The sequence below is a fragment of the Scyliorhinus torazame genome, chromosome 12, assembly GCF_047496885.1.
Source record: "Scyliorhinus torazame isolate Kashiwa2021f chromosome 12, sScyTor2.1, whole genome shotgun sequence".
Classification (NCBI taxonomy): Eukaryota; Metazoa; Chordata; class Chondrichthyes; order Carcharhiniformes; family Scyliorhinidae; genus Scyliorhinus; species Scyliorhinus torazame.
Window position 1 is genome coordinate 219,461,330 of NC_092718.1, and position 15,042 is coordinate 219,476,371.

The following is a 15,042-nucleotide window of genomic DNA, read 5'->3' on the forward strand; positions in this document are numbered from 1 at the left end:
ATTGATAAAAATGACAAACAGCAACGGCCCCAGAACAGATCCTTGTGGTACGCCACTTGTAACTGAACTCCATTCTGAACATTTCCCATCAACCACCACCCTCTGTCTTCTTTCAGCTAGCCAATTTCTGATCCATATCCCTAAATCACCCTCAATCCCCAGCCTCTGTATTTTCTGCAATAGTCTACCGTGGGGAACCTTATCAAACGCTTTACTGAAATCCATATACACCACATCAACTGCTCTACCCTCGTCTACCTGTTCAGTCGCCTTCTCAAAGAACTCGATAAGGTTTGTGAGACATGACCTACCCTTCACAAAGCCATGCTGACTATCCCTGATCATATTATTCCTATCTAGATGATTATAAATCTTGTCTCTTATAATCCCCTCCAAGACTTTACCCACAACAGACGTGAGGCTCACCGGTCTATAGTTGCCGGGGTTGTCTCTACTCCCCTTCTTGAACAAAGGGACCACATTTGCTATCCTCCAGTCCTCTGGCACTATTCCTGTAGTCAATGATGACATAAAAATCAAAGCCAAAGGTCCAGCAATCTCTTCCCTGGCTTCCCAGAGAATCCTAGGATAAATCCCATCAGGCCCCGGGGACTTATCTATTTTCAGCCTGTCCAGAATTGCCAACACCTCTTCCCTATGTACCTCAATGCCATCTATTCTAATAGCCTGGGTCTCAGCATTCTCCTCCACCACATTATCTTTTTCCTGAGTGAATACTGACGAAAAATATTCATTTAGTATCTCGCCTATCTCTTCAGACTCCACACACAACTTCCCATCCCTGTCCTTGACTGGCCCTACTCTTACCCTAGTCATTCTTTTATTTCTGACATACCTATAGAAAGCTTTTGGGTTTTCCTTGATCCTACCTGCCAAATACTTCTCATGTCCCCTCCTTGCTCGTCTTAGCTCTCTCTTTAGATCCTTCCTCGCTACCTTGTAACTATCAATCGCCCCAACTAAAACTTCACACCTCATCTTCACATAGGCCTCCTTCTTCCTCTTAACAAGAGATTCCACTTCTTTGATAAACCACGGTTCCCTCGCTCGACACCTTCCACCCTGCCTGACCGGTACGTACTTATCAAGAACACGCAGTAGCTGTTCCTTGAACAAGCTCCACTTATCCAGTGTGCCCAACACTTGCAGCCTACTTCTCCAACCTATCCCCCCCAAGTCATGTCTAATGGCATCATAATTGCCCTTCCCCCAGCTATAACACTTGCCCTGCGGTGTGTACTTATCCCTTTCCATCACTAACGTAAACGTCACCGAATTGCGGTCACTGTCCCCAAAGTGCTCTCCTACCTCCAAATCTAACACCTGGCCTGGTTCATTACCCAAAACCAAATCCAAAGTGGCCTCGCCTCTTGTTGGCCTGTCAACATATTGTGTCAGGAAACCCTCCTGCACACATTGTACAAAAAACGACCCATCTAATGTACTCAAACTATATCTTTTCCAGTCAATATTTGGAAAGTTAAAGTCTCCCATAATAACTACCCTGTTACTTTCGCTCTTATCCAGAATCATCTTCGCCATCCTTTCTTCTACATCCCTAGAACTATTTGGAGGCCTATAGAAAACTCCCAACAGGGTGACCTCTCCTTTCCTGTTTCTAACCTCAGCCCATACTACCTCAGAAGAAGAGTCCCCATCTAGCATCCTCTCCGCCACCGTAATACTGTTCTTGACTAGCAGCGCCACACCTCCCCCTCTTTTGCCTCCTTCTCTGAGCTTACTAAAACACCTAAACCCCGGAACCTGCAACATCCATTCCTGTCCCTGCTCTATCCATGTCTCCGAAATGGCCACAACATCGAAGTCCCAGGTACCAACCCCATGCTGCCAGTTCCCCTACCTTATTTCGTATACTCCTGGCATTGAAGTAGACACACTTCAAACCACCTACCTGAACACTGGCCCCCTCCTGCGAAGTCAAATCTGTGCTCCTGACCTCTATACTCTCATTCTCCCGTACCCTAAAACTACAATCCAGGTTCCTATGCCCCTGCTGCATTAGTTTAAACCCCTCCCAAAGAGCACTAACAAATCTCCCCCCCAGGATATTTGTGCCCCTCAGGTTCAGATGTAGACCATCCTGTCTATAGAGGTCCCACCTTCCCCAGAAAGAGCTCCAGTTATCCAGAAATCTGAATCCCTCCCGCCTGCCCCATCCCTGGAGCCACGTGTTTAATTGCTCTCTCACCCTATTCCTCATCTCATTATCACGTGGCACAGGCAACAACCCAGAGATAACAACTCTGTTTGTTCTCGTTCTGAGCTTCCATCCTAGCTCCCTGAAAGCCTGCCTGACATCCTTGTCCCCTTTCCTACCTATGTCGTTAGTGCCGATGTGGACCACGACTTGGGGCTGCTCCCTCTCCCCCTTAAGGATCCGGAAAACACGATCCGAGACACCACGTACCCTTGCACCTGGGAGGCAACATACCAAACGTGCGTCTCTCTTGCTCCCACAAAATCTCCTATCTGTGCCCCTGACTATCGAGTCCCCAATTACTAATTCTCTGCTCCTCTCCCCCCTTCCCTTCTGAGCAACAGGGACAGACTCCGTGCCAGTGGCCCGTACCCCATGGCTTACCCCTGGTAAGTCCCCCCCCCCCCCCACAAGTATCCAAAGCGGTATACTTGTTACTCAGGGGAACGACCGCAGGGGGTCCCTGCACTGACTGCTTCTTCCCAGTCCCTCTTACAGTTACCCATCTATCTCCAATCTTTGGTGTAACTAATTCCCTGAAGCTGCTATCTATGACCCCCTCTGCCTCCCGAATGATCCGAAGTTCATCCAACTCCGGCTCCAGTTCCCTAACTCGGTCTTGGAGGAGCTGGAGATGGCTGCACTTCCTGCAGGTAAAATCAGCAGGGACACTAACTGCATCCCTCACCTCAAACATCCTGCAGGAGGAACATTGCACTCCCTTCGCTGCCATTCCTCTAACTTCCAACCAAGACCTGGTTAATAAATTTAAAAAAATTTTAAAGAAAAAAGAAGAATATAATATGGCACTTACCTCACACCAATGGCTTTTATTATTAGGTTAGAGGAGGAGTTCTTAGTGGAGTTCAGTTTGCAAGCAGCTTCTTGTTGAGTTTTTGAAGTAGACAATGAAATAGTTGACATCTCAGCTTCTCATTGTGTCGCTTGTATAAGTTCAAAATCCAACATAAGTTCCAGAAAAAGGAACATGTTGATTACATGTTCAGTGTTGTTTGACACCTTAAGAGCTCGAGAAACCAATGCTTTTGTGTTTGACTGACCCATTCAATTGGAAATAACCCTTTTGAACTAATTTCAGGGAAGACATTCATACAACGTCAATCTGGAGGGAGTATTTCAACCCACAATAGATCCTTTGGCAGCTATCTTTTGCAGTTTAAAAAATGTTACATTTTGACTCAAAGTATTGTCATATTGGAGCATGACACCTTGGGGAAATGCTAGAATCCATTATTTAGGAGGCAACGGAAGGATTTATCGAAAAACACAATCTGGCACAGTCAACATGGTTTTGTGAAAGTGAAATCATGTTTTACCAATTTATTTGAATTCTGTGAGGAAGGGATAAGCAAGCTGAATAACAGGCAACTTATAGATGTGTTGTACTTAGTCCAAAGGTGCCACAACAAAGGTTATTACACAAAATAAGAGCTTATGGGTTTAGGTCTAAAATATTCGCATGGATAGAGGATTGGTGAGCTAACAGCAGAGTAGGGCTAAATGGGTCTAATATATGCTGGGAGTTTTGCATGATGCATGACTCTGAAAGGGATCAGTCACAACTCAGTGGAAACCACAAACCCCTCTGAGTCAGAAGGTTTTGGGTTCAAATCCCACTCCAGAATTCAGGCTGACACACCCAGTGCTGTGCAGAATAAGTGGTGCTACTCTGTCAGAGCACAAGAACATAAGAACTAGGAGCAGGAATGGGCCACCTGGCCATTCAATGAGATCATGGCTTACCTTTTTGTGGACTCAGCTCCACTTACCCATCCACTTACCGTAATCTTTTATTCCTTTACTGTTCAAAAATCTATCTACCTTTGCATTGAAAACATTTAACGAGGTCGCCTCAACTGTTTCACTGGGCAGGGAATTCCACAGATTCACAACCCTTTGGGCGAAGAAGTTCCTCCTCAACTCAGTCCTAAATCTGCTTCCGCTTATTTTGAGGCTATGCCCCCTAGTTCTACTTTCACCCGCCAGTGGAAACAACCTCCCTGCTTCTATCGTATCTATTCCCGTCATAATTTTATATGTTTCTGTGAGATCCCCCCTCATTCTTCTAAATTCCAATGAGTACAGTCCCAGTCTACTCAGTCTCTCCTCATAAGCTAATCCACTCAAATCCTGAATTAATTGAGTGAATCTCCTCTGCATCCCCTCCAGTGGCAGTACATCCTTTCTCACGTAAGACCAGAACTGTGCACAGTGCTCCAGGTGTGGCCTCCCAGCACCCTATACAGCTGCAACATAACCTCCCTGTTTTTAAACTCCATCCCTCTCACAATGAGGGACAAAACTCCATTTGCGGCCTTAATTACCTGCTGCACCAGCAAACCAATTTTTTGTGATTCATGCACAAGAACACCCAGGTCCCTCTGCACAGCAACATGCTGCAATTTTTTTACCATTTAAATATTAATCTATTTTGCTGTTTTTCCTACCAAAATGGATGAGCTCACATTCACCAACATTTGAACTCCATCTGCCAGACCTTTGCCCACTCACTTAAACTATCTATAACCTCTGCAGACTTTGTGTCCTCTGCACACCTGGCTCTACCACTCATCTTAGTGCCATCTGTGAACTTTCACACATTACACTTGGTCCTCAACTCTGTAAATTGTGAACATTTACAGACCCAACAGTGATCCCTGAGGCACACCACTAGCCACTGATCGCAAACCAAAAAAACATCCATTTATCCCCACTCTTTGCTATCTGTCAGTTAACCAATCCTCTATCCATGCGAATAGATTACCCATAAGGCCATGTGCCTTAATCTTATGCAGCAGCCTTTTGTGCGGCACTTTGTCGAATGCCTTCTGGAAATCCAGATACATCACATCCACCGGTTCCCCATTGTCCACCGCGCTTTTCGTGGCTTTCTGTCAAAGATTTCCCAGTCCTCTAGTTTCTCACTAACCTTTGCCACTTTGTGTGCCTTTTCATGCAATTTGACACCCTCCTTTATTTCCTGAGATATCTATGGTTGATTATCTCTTTTCCTACAGTCCTTTCTTTTCACTAGTATATACTTTCTCTGAGCATTGTGAAAAATCACTTTAAAAATCCTCCACTGTTCCTCAATTGTCCCCCCACAAAGTCTTTGCTCCCAAGCTACCCCAGCCAACTCCTCCCTCATCCCACTGTAGTCTTCTTTGTTTAAGCGCAAGACACTGGTATTGGATTTTACCTTCCCAAGCTCATTTGTATTTTAAATTCAACCATACTGTGATCGCTCCTTCCGAGAGGATCCCAAATTATGAGAACATTAATTATTCCTGTCTCATTACATAGGACCAGAAATATGGTCATTGGGGTGAGAAGTTAAAACAATGCCTTTTCTGTCTGTCCAAGTCAGCATAAAAACTCCCACAGCCAATATCTTACCATGCCTGTATCTAACCCCGTGCTGTACCTGTCCTGGGAGTGTTTGATGGGGACAGTGTAGAGGGAGCTTTACTCTCTATCTAACCCCGTGCTGTACCTGTCCTGGGAGTGTTTGATGGGGACAGTGTAGAGGGAGCTTTACTCTGTATCTAACCCGGAGCTGTACCTGTCCTGGGAGTGTTTGATGGGGAGAGTGCAGAGGGAGCTTTACTCTGTATCTAACCCCGTGCTGTACCTGTCCTGGGAGTGTTTGATGGGGAGAGTGTAGAGGGAGCTTTACTCTGTATATAACCCAGTGCTGTACCTGTCCTGGGAGTGTTTGATGGGGACAGTGTTGAGGGAGCTTTGCTCTGTATCTAGCCCCGTGCTGTACCTGTCCTGGGCGTGTTTGATGGGGACAATGTAGAGGGAGCTTTACTCTGTATCGAACTCCGTGCTGTACCTGTCCTGGGAGTGTTTGATGGGGACAGTGTAGAGGGAGCTTTACTCTGTATCTAACCCCGTGCTGTACATGTGCTGGGAGTGTTTGATGAGGACAGTGTAGAGGGAGCTTCACTCTGTATCTAACCCCGTGCTGTACCTGTCCTGGGAGTGTTTGATGGGGACAGTGTAGAGGGAGCTTTACTCTGTATCTAACCCCGTGCTGTACCTGTCCTGGGAGTGTTTGATGGGGACAGTGTAGAGGGAGCTTTACTCTGTATCTAACCCGGAGCTGTACCTGTCCTGGGAGTGTTTGATGGGGAGAGTGCAGAGGGAGCTTTACTCTGTATCTAACCCCGTGCTGTACCTGTCCTGGGAGTGTTTGATGGGGAGAGTGTAGAGGGAGCTTTACTCTGTATATAACCCCGTGCTGTACCTGTCCTGGGAGTGTTTGATGGGGACAGTGTAGAGGGAGCTTTTCTCTGTATCTAACCCCGTGCTGTACCTGTCCTGGGAGTGTTTGATGGAGACAGTGTAGAGGGAGCTTTTCTCTGTATCTAACCCCGTGCTGTACCTGTCCTGGGAGTGTTTGGTGGGGACAGTGTCGAGGGAGCTTTACTCTGTATCTAACCCCGTGCTGTACCTGTCCTGGGAGTGTTTGAGGGGGACAGTGTAGAGGGAGCTTCACTCTGTATCTAACCCTGTGCTGTACCTGTCCTGGGAGTGTTTGATGGGGACAGTGTAGAGGGAGCTTTACTCTGTATCTAACCTAGTGCTGTACCTGTCCTGGGAGTGTTTGATGGGGACAGTGTAGAGGGAGCTTTACTCTGTATCTAACCCCGTGCTGTACCTGTCCTGGGAGTGTTTGATGGGGACAGTGTAGAGGGAGCTTTACTCTGTATCTAACCCCGTGCTGTACCTGGCCTGGGAGTGTTTGATGGGGACAGTGTAGAGGGAGCTTTACTCTGTATCTAACCCCGTGCTGTACCTGTCCTGGGAGTGTTCGATGGGGACAGTGTAAAGGAAGCTTTACTCTGTATCTAACCCCGTGCTGTACCTGTCCTGGGAGTGTTTGATGGGGACAGTGTAGAGGGAGCTTTACTCTGTATCTAACCCCGTGCTGTACCTGGCCTGGGAGTGTTTGATGGGGACAGTGTAGAGGGAGCTTTACTCTGTATCTAACCCCGTGCTGTACCTGTCCTGGGAGTGTTTGAGGGGGACAGTGTAGAGGGAGCTTTACTCTGTATCTAACCCCGTGCTGTACCTGTCCTGGGAGTGTTTGAGGGGGACAGTGTAGAGGGAGCTTCACTCTGTATCTAACCCTGTGCTGTACCTGTCCTGGGAGTGTTTGATGGGGACAGTGTAGAGGGAGCTTTACTCTGTATCTAACCCCGTGCTGTACCTGTCGGGAGTGTTTGATGGGGACAGTGTAGAGGGAGCTTTACTCTGTATCTAACCCCTTGCTGTACCTGGCCTGGGAGTGTTTGATGGGGACAGTGTAGAGGGAGCTTTACTCTGTATCTAACCCCGTGCTGTACCTGTCCTGGGAGTGTTCGATGGGGACAGTGTAAAGGGAGCTTTACTCTGTATCTAACCCCGTGCTGTACCTGTCCTGGGAGTGTTTGATGGGGACAGTGTAGAGGGAGCTTTACTCTGTATCTAACCCTGTGCTGTACCAGTCCTGGGAGTGTTTGATGGGGATAGTGTAGAGGTAGCTTTACTCTGTATCTAACCCGTGCTGTACCTGTCCTGGGAGTGTTTGATGGGGACAGTGTAGAGGGAGCTTTACTCTGTATCTAACCCGTGCTGTACCTGTCCTGGGAGTATTTGATGGGGACACTGTAGAGGGAGGTTTACTCTGTATCTAACCCCGTGCTGTACCTGTCCTGGGAGTGTTTGATGGGGACAGTGTAGAGGGAGCTTTACTCTGTATCTAACCCGTGCTGTACCTGTCCTGGGAGTGTTTGATGGGGACACTGTAGAGGGAGGTTTACTCTGTATCTAACCCCGTGCTGTACCTGTCCTGGGAGTGTTTGATGGGGACAGTGTAGAGGGAGCTTTACTCTGTATCTAACCCCGTGCTGTGCCTGTCCTGGGAGTGTTTGATGGGAACAGTGTAGATGTAGCTTTACTCTGTATCTGACCCCGTGCTGTACCTGTCCTGGGAGTGTTTGATGGGGACAGTGTAGAGGGAGCGTTACTCTGTATCTAACCCCGTGCTGTACCTGTCCTGGGAGTGTTTGATGGGGACAGTGCAGATGGAGCTTTACTCTGTATCTAACCCCGTGCTGTACCTGTCCTGGGAGTGTTTGAGGGGGACAGTGTAGAGGGAGCTTTACTCTGTATCTAACCCCGTGCTGTACCTGTCCTGGGAGTGTTTGATGGGGACAGTGTAGAGGGAGCTTTACTCTGTATCTAACCCCGTGCTGTACCTGTCCTGGGAGTGTTTGAGGGGGACAGTGTAGAGGGAGCTTTACTCTGTATCTAACCCCGTGCTGTACCTGTCCTGGGAGTGTTTGATGGGGACAGTGTAGAGGGAGCTTTACTCTGTATCTAACCCCGTGCTGTACCTGTCCTGGGAGTGTTTGATGGGGACAGTGTAAAGGGAGCTTTATTCTGCATCTACCCCGGTGCTGTACCTGTCCTGGGAGTGTTTGATGGGGACAGTGTAGAGGGAGCTTTACTCTGTATCTAACCCCGTGCTGTACCTGGCCTGGGAGTGTTTGATGGGGACAGTGTAGAGGGAGCTTTACTCTGTATCTAACCCCGTGCTGTATCTGTCCTGGGAGTGTTTGATGGAGACAGTGTGGAGGGAGCTTTACTCTGTATCTATCCCCGTGCTGTACCTGTCCTGGGAGTGTTTGATGGGGACAGTGTAGAGGGAGCTTTACTCTGTGTCTAACCCCGTGCTGTACCTGGCCTGGGAGTGTTTGATGGGGACAGTGTAGAGGGAGCTTTACTCTATATCTAACCCCGTGCTGTACCTGTCCTGGGAGTGTTTGATGGGGACAGTGTAGAGGGAGCTTTACTCTGTATCTAACCCCGTGCTGTCCCTGTCCTGGGAGTGTTTGATGGGGACAGTGTAGAGGGAGCTTTACTCTGTATCTAACCCCGTGCTGTACCTGTCCTGGGAGTGTTTGATGGGGACAGTGTAGAGGGAGCTTTACTCTGTATCTAACCCCGTGCTGTACCTGTCCTGGGAGTGTTTGATGGGGACAGTGTAGAGGGAGCTTTACTCTGTATCTAACCCCGTGCTGTACCTGTCCTGGGAGTGTTTGATGGGGACGGTGTAGAGGGAGCTTTACTCTGTATCTAACCCCGTGCTGTACCTGTCCTGGGAGTGTTTGATGGGGACAGTGTAGAGGGAGCTTTACTCTCTATCTTACACAGAGCTGTACCTACACTAACTTCTCAGTCTCTTTCTGTAGCTCAGATTTTTGGCATTATCCTCATGCTCCCTTCTGATATTCCACAGGCGAAAACCGGAATTGTTGTGAATCTAATTGGCGTCCTGGTGATCACTCTGGCAGTGAACACCTGGGGTCAGGTCATGTTTGACCTCGGGACCTATCCTGATTGGGCCAATACTACCAATCCTCTATGAACTGAAGAAGAGAGTCTGAGAAACGAGATGCTGATCGAGAGACCAATCAAAGCAGTGGCACTGTACAGAATCTGCAATAAAACTCTTCATTGTATTTTGATTATTTAATTGATGCCAACCCACTGCCTGATTTGGTCCCAGATTTGAATCCGATGGGACTGTCAGGTGTACATTGCAGTGTGGGTGCTGTGGCAGTGAGAGCACTTTGCTGACTCAGTGATCACACAACATGTTTGTAGCCAGGACATTCCGGTTAATTCTGCAAACCCGTGTTGTCCACAAATCACCGCAGCAATCTGTGTGTGGCCGTGTTACTATGACTGAGTGTGTGTGTGAGTGAGTGAGTGAGTGTGTGTGTGTGTGAGTGAGTGAGTGAGTGAGTGAGTGTGTGTGTGAGTGAGTGAGTGAGTGTGTGTGTGAGAGTGAGTGTGTATGTGAGTGAGTGTGTGTGTGTGACTGAGTGAGTGAGTGTGAGTGTGTGTGTGAATGAGTGAGTGTGTGTGTGAGTGAGTGCGTGTGAGTGAGTGAGTGAGTGTGTGTGTGAGTGAGTGTGTGTGTGTGAGTGAGTGAGTGAGTGTGTGTGTGAGTGAGTGAGTGTGTGTGTGAGAGTGAGTGTGTATGTGAGAGTGAGTGTGTATGAGAGTGAGTGAGTGAGTGAGTGTGAGTGTGTGTGTGAATGAGTGAGTGAGTGTGAGTGTGTGTGTGAATGAGTGAGTGTGTGTGTGAGTGAGTGAGTGTGTGTGAGAGTGAGTGTGTATGTGAGTGAGTGAGTGTGTGTGTGTGACTGAGTGAGTGAGTGTGAGTGTGTGTGTGAATGAGTGAGTGTGTGTGTGAGTGAGTGAGTGAGTGTGTATGTGAGTGAGTGTGTGTGTGTGACTGAGTGAGTGAGTGTGAGTGTGTGTGTGAATGAGTGAGTGTGTGTGTGAGTGAGTGCGTGTGAGTGAGTGAGTGTGTGAGTGAGTGTGTGTGTCAGTGTGTGTGTGTGTGAGTGTGTGTGTGAGTGAGTGAGTGTGTGTGTGAATGAGTGAGTGTGTGTGTGAGTGAGTGAGTGAGTGTGTGTGTGAGAGTGAGTGTGTATGTGAGTGAGTGAGTGTGTGTGTGTGACTGAGTGAGTGAGTGTGAGTGTGTGTGTGAATGAGTGAGTGTGTGTGTGAGTGAGTGAGTGAGTGTGTGTGTGAGAGTGAGTGTGTATGTGAGTGAGTGTGTGTGTGTGACTGAGTGAGTGAGTGTGAGTGTGTGTGTGAATGAGTGAGTGTGTGTGTGAGTGAGTGCGTGTGAGTGAGTGTGTGAGTGAGTGAGTGTGTGTGTCAGTGTGTGTGTGTGTGAGTGAGTGTGTGTGTCAGTGTGTGTGAGTGTGTGTGTGAGTGAGTGAGTGTGTGTGTGAGTGAGTGAGTGTGTGTGTCAGTGTGTGTGAGTGAGTGTGAGGGTGTGAGTGTGTGTGTGAGTGTGTGAGTGAAGGTGTGTGGGTGTGTGTGAGTGAGTGAGTGCGTGTGTGTGACTGAGTGAGTGAGTGTGAGTGTGTGTGAATGAGTGAGTGTGTGTGTCAGTGTGTGTGAGTGTGTGTGTGAGTGAGTGAGTGTGTGTGTCAGTGTGTGTGAGTGAGTGAGTGTGTGTGTGAGTGTGTGAGTGAAGGTGTGTGGGTGTATGTGAGTGAGTGAGTGTATGTGTGAGTGTGAGTGAGTGAGTGAGTGTGTGTGAATGACTGAGTGTGTGTGTCAGTGTGTGTGTGTGTGTGTGAGTGAGTGAGTGAGTGTGTGAGTGAAGGTGTGTAGGTGTGTGACTGAGTGAGTGAGTGTGAGTGTGTGTGTGAGTGAGTGAGTGTGAGTGTCAGTGTGTGTGTGTGTGTGAGTGAGTGAGTGTGTGTGTGGGTGAGTGCGTGTGAGTGAGTGAGTGTGTGGGTGTATGAGTGAGTGAGTGTGTGTGTGAGAGTGAGTGTGCGTGTCAGTGTGTGTGAGTGTGTGTGTGAGTGAGTGAGTGTGTGTGTCAGTGTGTGTGTGTGTGTGACTGAGTGAGTGAGTGTGTGTGAGTGTGTGTGTGTGTGAGTGAGTGCGTGAAGGTGTGTGGGTGTATGTGAGTGAGTGAGTGAGTGTATGTGTGAGTGTGTGTGTATGAGTGAGTGTGTGTGAGTGTGTGTGTGTGTGAGTGTGCGTGAGTGAGTGAGTGAGTGTGTGTGTCAGTGTGTGTGTGACTGAGTGAGTGAGTGTGTGTGAGTGTGTGTGTGTGTATGAGTGAGTGTGTGTGTCAGTGTGTGTGAGTGTGTGTGTGAGTGAGAGTGTGTGTGAGTGAGTGTGTGTGTGTGAGTGAGTGTGTGTGTGTGTGAGTGAGTGTGAGTGTGTGAGTGTGTGTGTGAAGGTGTGTGGGTGTGTGAGTGAGTGAGTGTGTGTGTGTGAATGTGTGTGTATGAGTGAAGGTGTGTGGGTGTGTGAGTGTGAGTGTGTGTGTGAGTGTGTCTGAATGAGTGTGTGAGTGAGGGTGTGTGAGTGAGGGTGTGTGATGTGTGTGAGAGTGTGTGGGTGTGAGAGTGAGTGTGTGTGTGAGTGAGTGAGTGTGTGTGAATGAGTGTGTGTGAGTGAAGGTGTGTGGGTGTGTGTGAGTGAGTGTGTGTGAGTGAAGGTGTGTGGGTGTGTGTGAGTGAGTGAGTGTGCGTGTGTGTCAGTGTGTGTGAGTGAGTGAGTGTGCGGTTGAGTGTGTGTGTGTGAGTGAGTGAGTGTGCGTGTGTGTCAGTGTGTGTGTGTGTGACTGAGTGAGTGAGTGTGTGTGAGTGTGTGTGTGTGAGTGAGTGAGTGTGTGTGCGAGTGAGTGTGTGTGTCAGTGTGTGTGAGTGGGTGTGTGAGTGAGTGAGTGTGTGTCAGTGTGTGTGAGTGTGTGAGTGAGTGTGTGTGTGTGTGAGTGAGTGAGTGTGTGTGTCAGTGTGTGAGTGAAGGTGTGTGGGTGTGTGCGAGTGAGTGAGTGTGTGTGTGAGTGAGTGCGTGTGAGTGAATGTGTGTGTATGTGTGTGAGTGAGTGTGTGTCAGTGTGTGTGAGTGTGTGTGTGAGTGAGTGTGTGTGTGTGAGTGAGTGAGTGTGTGTGTGAGTGAAGGTGTGTGGGTGTGTGTGAGTGAGTGAGTGCGTGCATGTGACTGAGTGAGTGAGTGTGAGTGGGTGTGTGAGTGAGTGTGCGTGTGTGAGTGAGTGAGTGAGTGTGCATGAGTGAAGGTGTGTGGGTGTGTGTGAGTGAGTGCGTGCGTGTGACTGAGTGAGTGAGTGTGAGTGTGTGTGAGTGAGTGTGTGTGTATGAGTGAGTGGGTGTGTGAGTGAGTGAGTGTGTGTGAGTGAAGGTGTGTGTGATAGTGAGTGTGTGTGAGAGTGAGTGTGTGTGTGAGTGAGTGTGGCTGAATGAGTGTGTGCGTGTGAGTGAGTGTGTGTGTGAGTGAGTGTGTGTGTGAGAGTGAGTGTGTCTGAATGAGTGTGTGTGAGTGAGGGTGTGTGAGTGAGTGAGTGTGTGTGAGTGAGTGAGTGTGTATGAGTGAGTGTGTGTGAGAGTGAGTGTGTGTGAGAGTGAGTGTGTGTGTGAGTGAGTGTGTCTGAATGAGTGTGTGCATGTGAGTGAGTGTGTGTGTGAGTGAGTGAGTGTGTGTGTGAGAGTGAGTGTGTCTGAATGAGTGTGTGTGAGTGAGGGTGTGTGAGTGAGTGAGTGTGTGTGTGTGTGTGAATGAGTGTGAGTGAATGAGTGTGTGTGAATGAGTGTGAGTGAGTGTGTGTGAATGAGTGAGTGTGTGTGAGTGAGGGTGTGTGTGAGTGAGTGAGTGTGAGTGAGTGAGTGTGTGTGTGACTGAGTGAGTGAGTGTGTGTGTGAGAGTGTGTGCGAGAGTGAGTGCGTGTGAGTGAGTGAGTGTGTCTGAATGAGTGTGTGTGAGTGAGGGTGTGTACGTGTGTGTGAATGAGTGAGTTTGTGTAAGTGTGTGTGAATGAGTGTGATTGAGTGAGGGTGTGTGAGTGAGTGTGTGTGAGTGAGTGAGTGAGTGTGAGTGTGTGTGAGTGAGTGTGTCTGGTGTATGTCAGGGTTATTTGTTGTCTGGGTTTCTAAGTGTTATGTTTCCTGATTATTTGTCATTAGCAATTCCAATCGTGTTGCTTCATATTAAAGAGTAACTAGAGAGTTGTGAGTTACATCTTCAATCCAAATGAATCTGTCCTCGACTTTCATCCCTGAGCTTCAGAATGATGTTAAAGGGAATTTACAGTGTTTCGGTGTGTGTGAGGGTGTGTCGCTCTGTGTGAGGGTCTGTTGCTGTGTGTGAGGGTGTGTCGTTGTGTGTGAGGGTGTGTCGCTCTGTGTGAGGGAGTGTAGCTGTGTTCGAGGGTTTGTCGCTGTGTGTGAGGGTGTGTCATTCTGCGTGAGGGTGTGTCGCTGTGTGTGAGGTTGTGTCACTCTGTGTGAGGGTGTGTCGCTGTGTGTGAGGGTATGTCACTCTGTATGAGGGTGTGTCGTGGTGTGTGAGGGTGTGTCGCTGTGTGTCAGGTTGTGTCGCTATGTGTGAGGGTGTTTCGCTGTGTGTGAGGGTGTGTCGCTGTGTGTGAGGGTGTGTCATTCTGCATGAGGGTGTGTCGCTGTGTGAGGGTGTGTCGCTCTGTGAAGGTGTGTCGTGTTGTGTGAGGGTGTGCCGCCGTGTGTGAGGCTGTGTCGCTGTGTGAGGGTGTGTCGCTGTGTGAGGGTGTGTCGCTGTGTGTCAGGGTGTGTCGCTGTGTGGGGTGTGTCGCAGTGTGTGAGGGTGTGTTGCCGTGTGTGAGGGTGTGTCACTGTGTGTGAGGGTGTGTCGCCGTGTGTGAGGTTGTGTCGCTGTGTGAGGGTGTGTCGCAGTGTGTGAGGGTGCGTCGCTCTGTGTGAGGGTGTGTCGCTCTGTCTGAGGGTGTGTCGCAGTGTGTGAGGGCGTGTCGCTGTGTGAGGGTGTGTCGCTGTGTGAGGGTGTGTCGCTGTGTGAGGGTGTGTCGCAGTGTGTGAGGTTGTGTCGCTGTGTGAGGGTGTGTCGCTGTGTGAGGGTGTGTCGCAATGTGTGAGGGTGTGTTGCCGTGTGTGAGGGTGTGTCACTGTGTGTGAGGGTGTGTCGCAGTGTGTGAGGGTGTGTTGCCGTGTGTGAGGGTGTGTCACTGTGTGTGAGGGTGTGTCGCCGTGTGTGAGGTTGTGTCGCTGTGTGAGGGTGTGTCGCTGTGTGAGGGTGTGTCGCAGTGTGTGAGGGTGTGTCGCTGTGTGAGGGTGTGTCACTGTGTGAGGGTGTGTCGCAGTGTGTGAGGGCGTGTCGCTGTGTGAGGGTGTGTCGCAGTGTGTGAGGGCGTGTCGCTGTGTGAGGGTTTGTCGCTGTGTGAGGGTGTGTCACTGTGTGTG

The 15,042-nt window shown here is 49.1% G+C and overlaps 1 protein-coding gene across 2 annotated transcripts in view; it reads left to right on the forward strand.

Moving 5' to 3' along the window:
- LOC140387003 (Na(+)/citrate cotransporter-like) overlaps positions 1-9,774 on the forward strand; it is a 140,111-nt gene extending 130,337 nt beyond the window's left edge. For both annotated transcript variants that reach the window (XM_072469974.1, XM_072469973.1), the window contains exon 12: positions 9,552-9,774. In XM_072469974.1, the coding sequence (XP_072326075.1) occupies positions 9,552-9,680 (129 nt within the window). In that variant the 3' untranslated portion in view covers positions 9,681-9,774. The remainder of the gene's footprint in view (positions 1-9,551) is intronic.
- Positions 9,775-15,042: the final 5,268 nt, after the last annotated feature.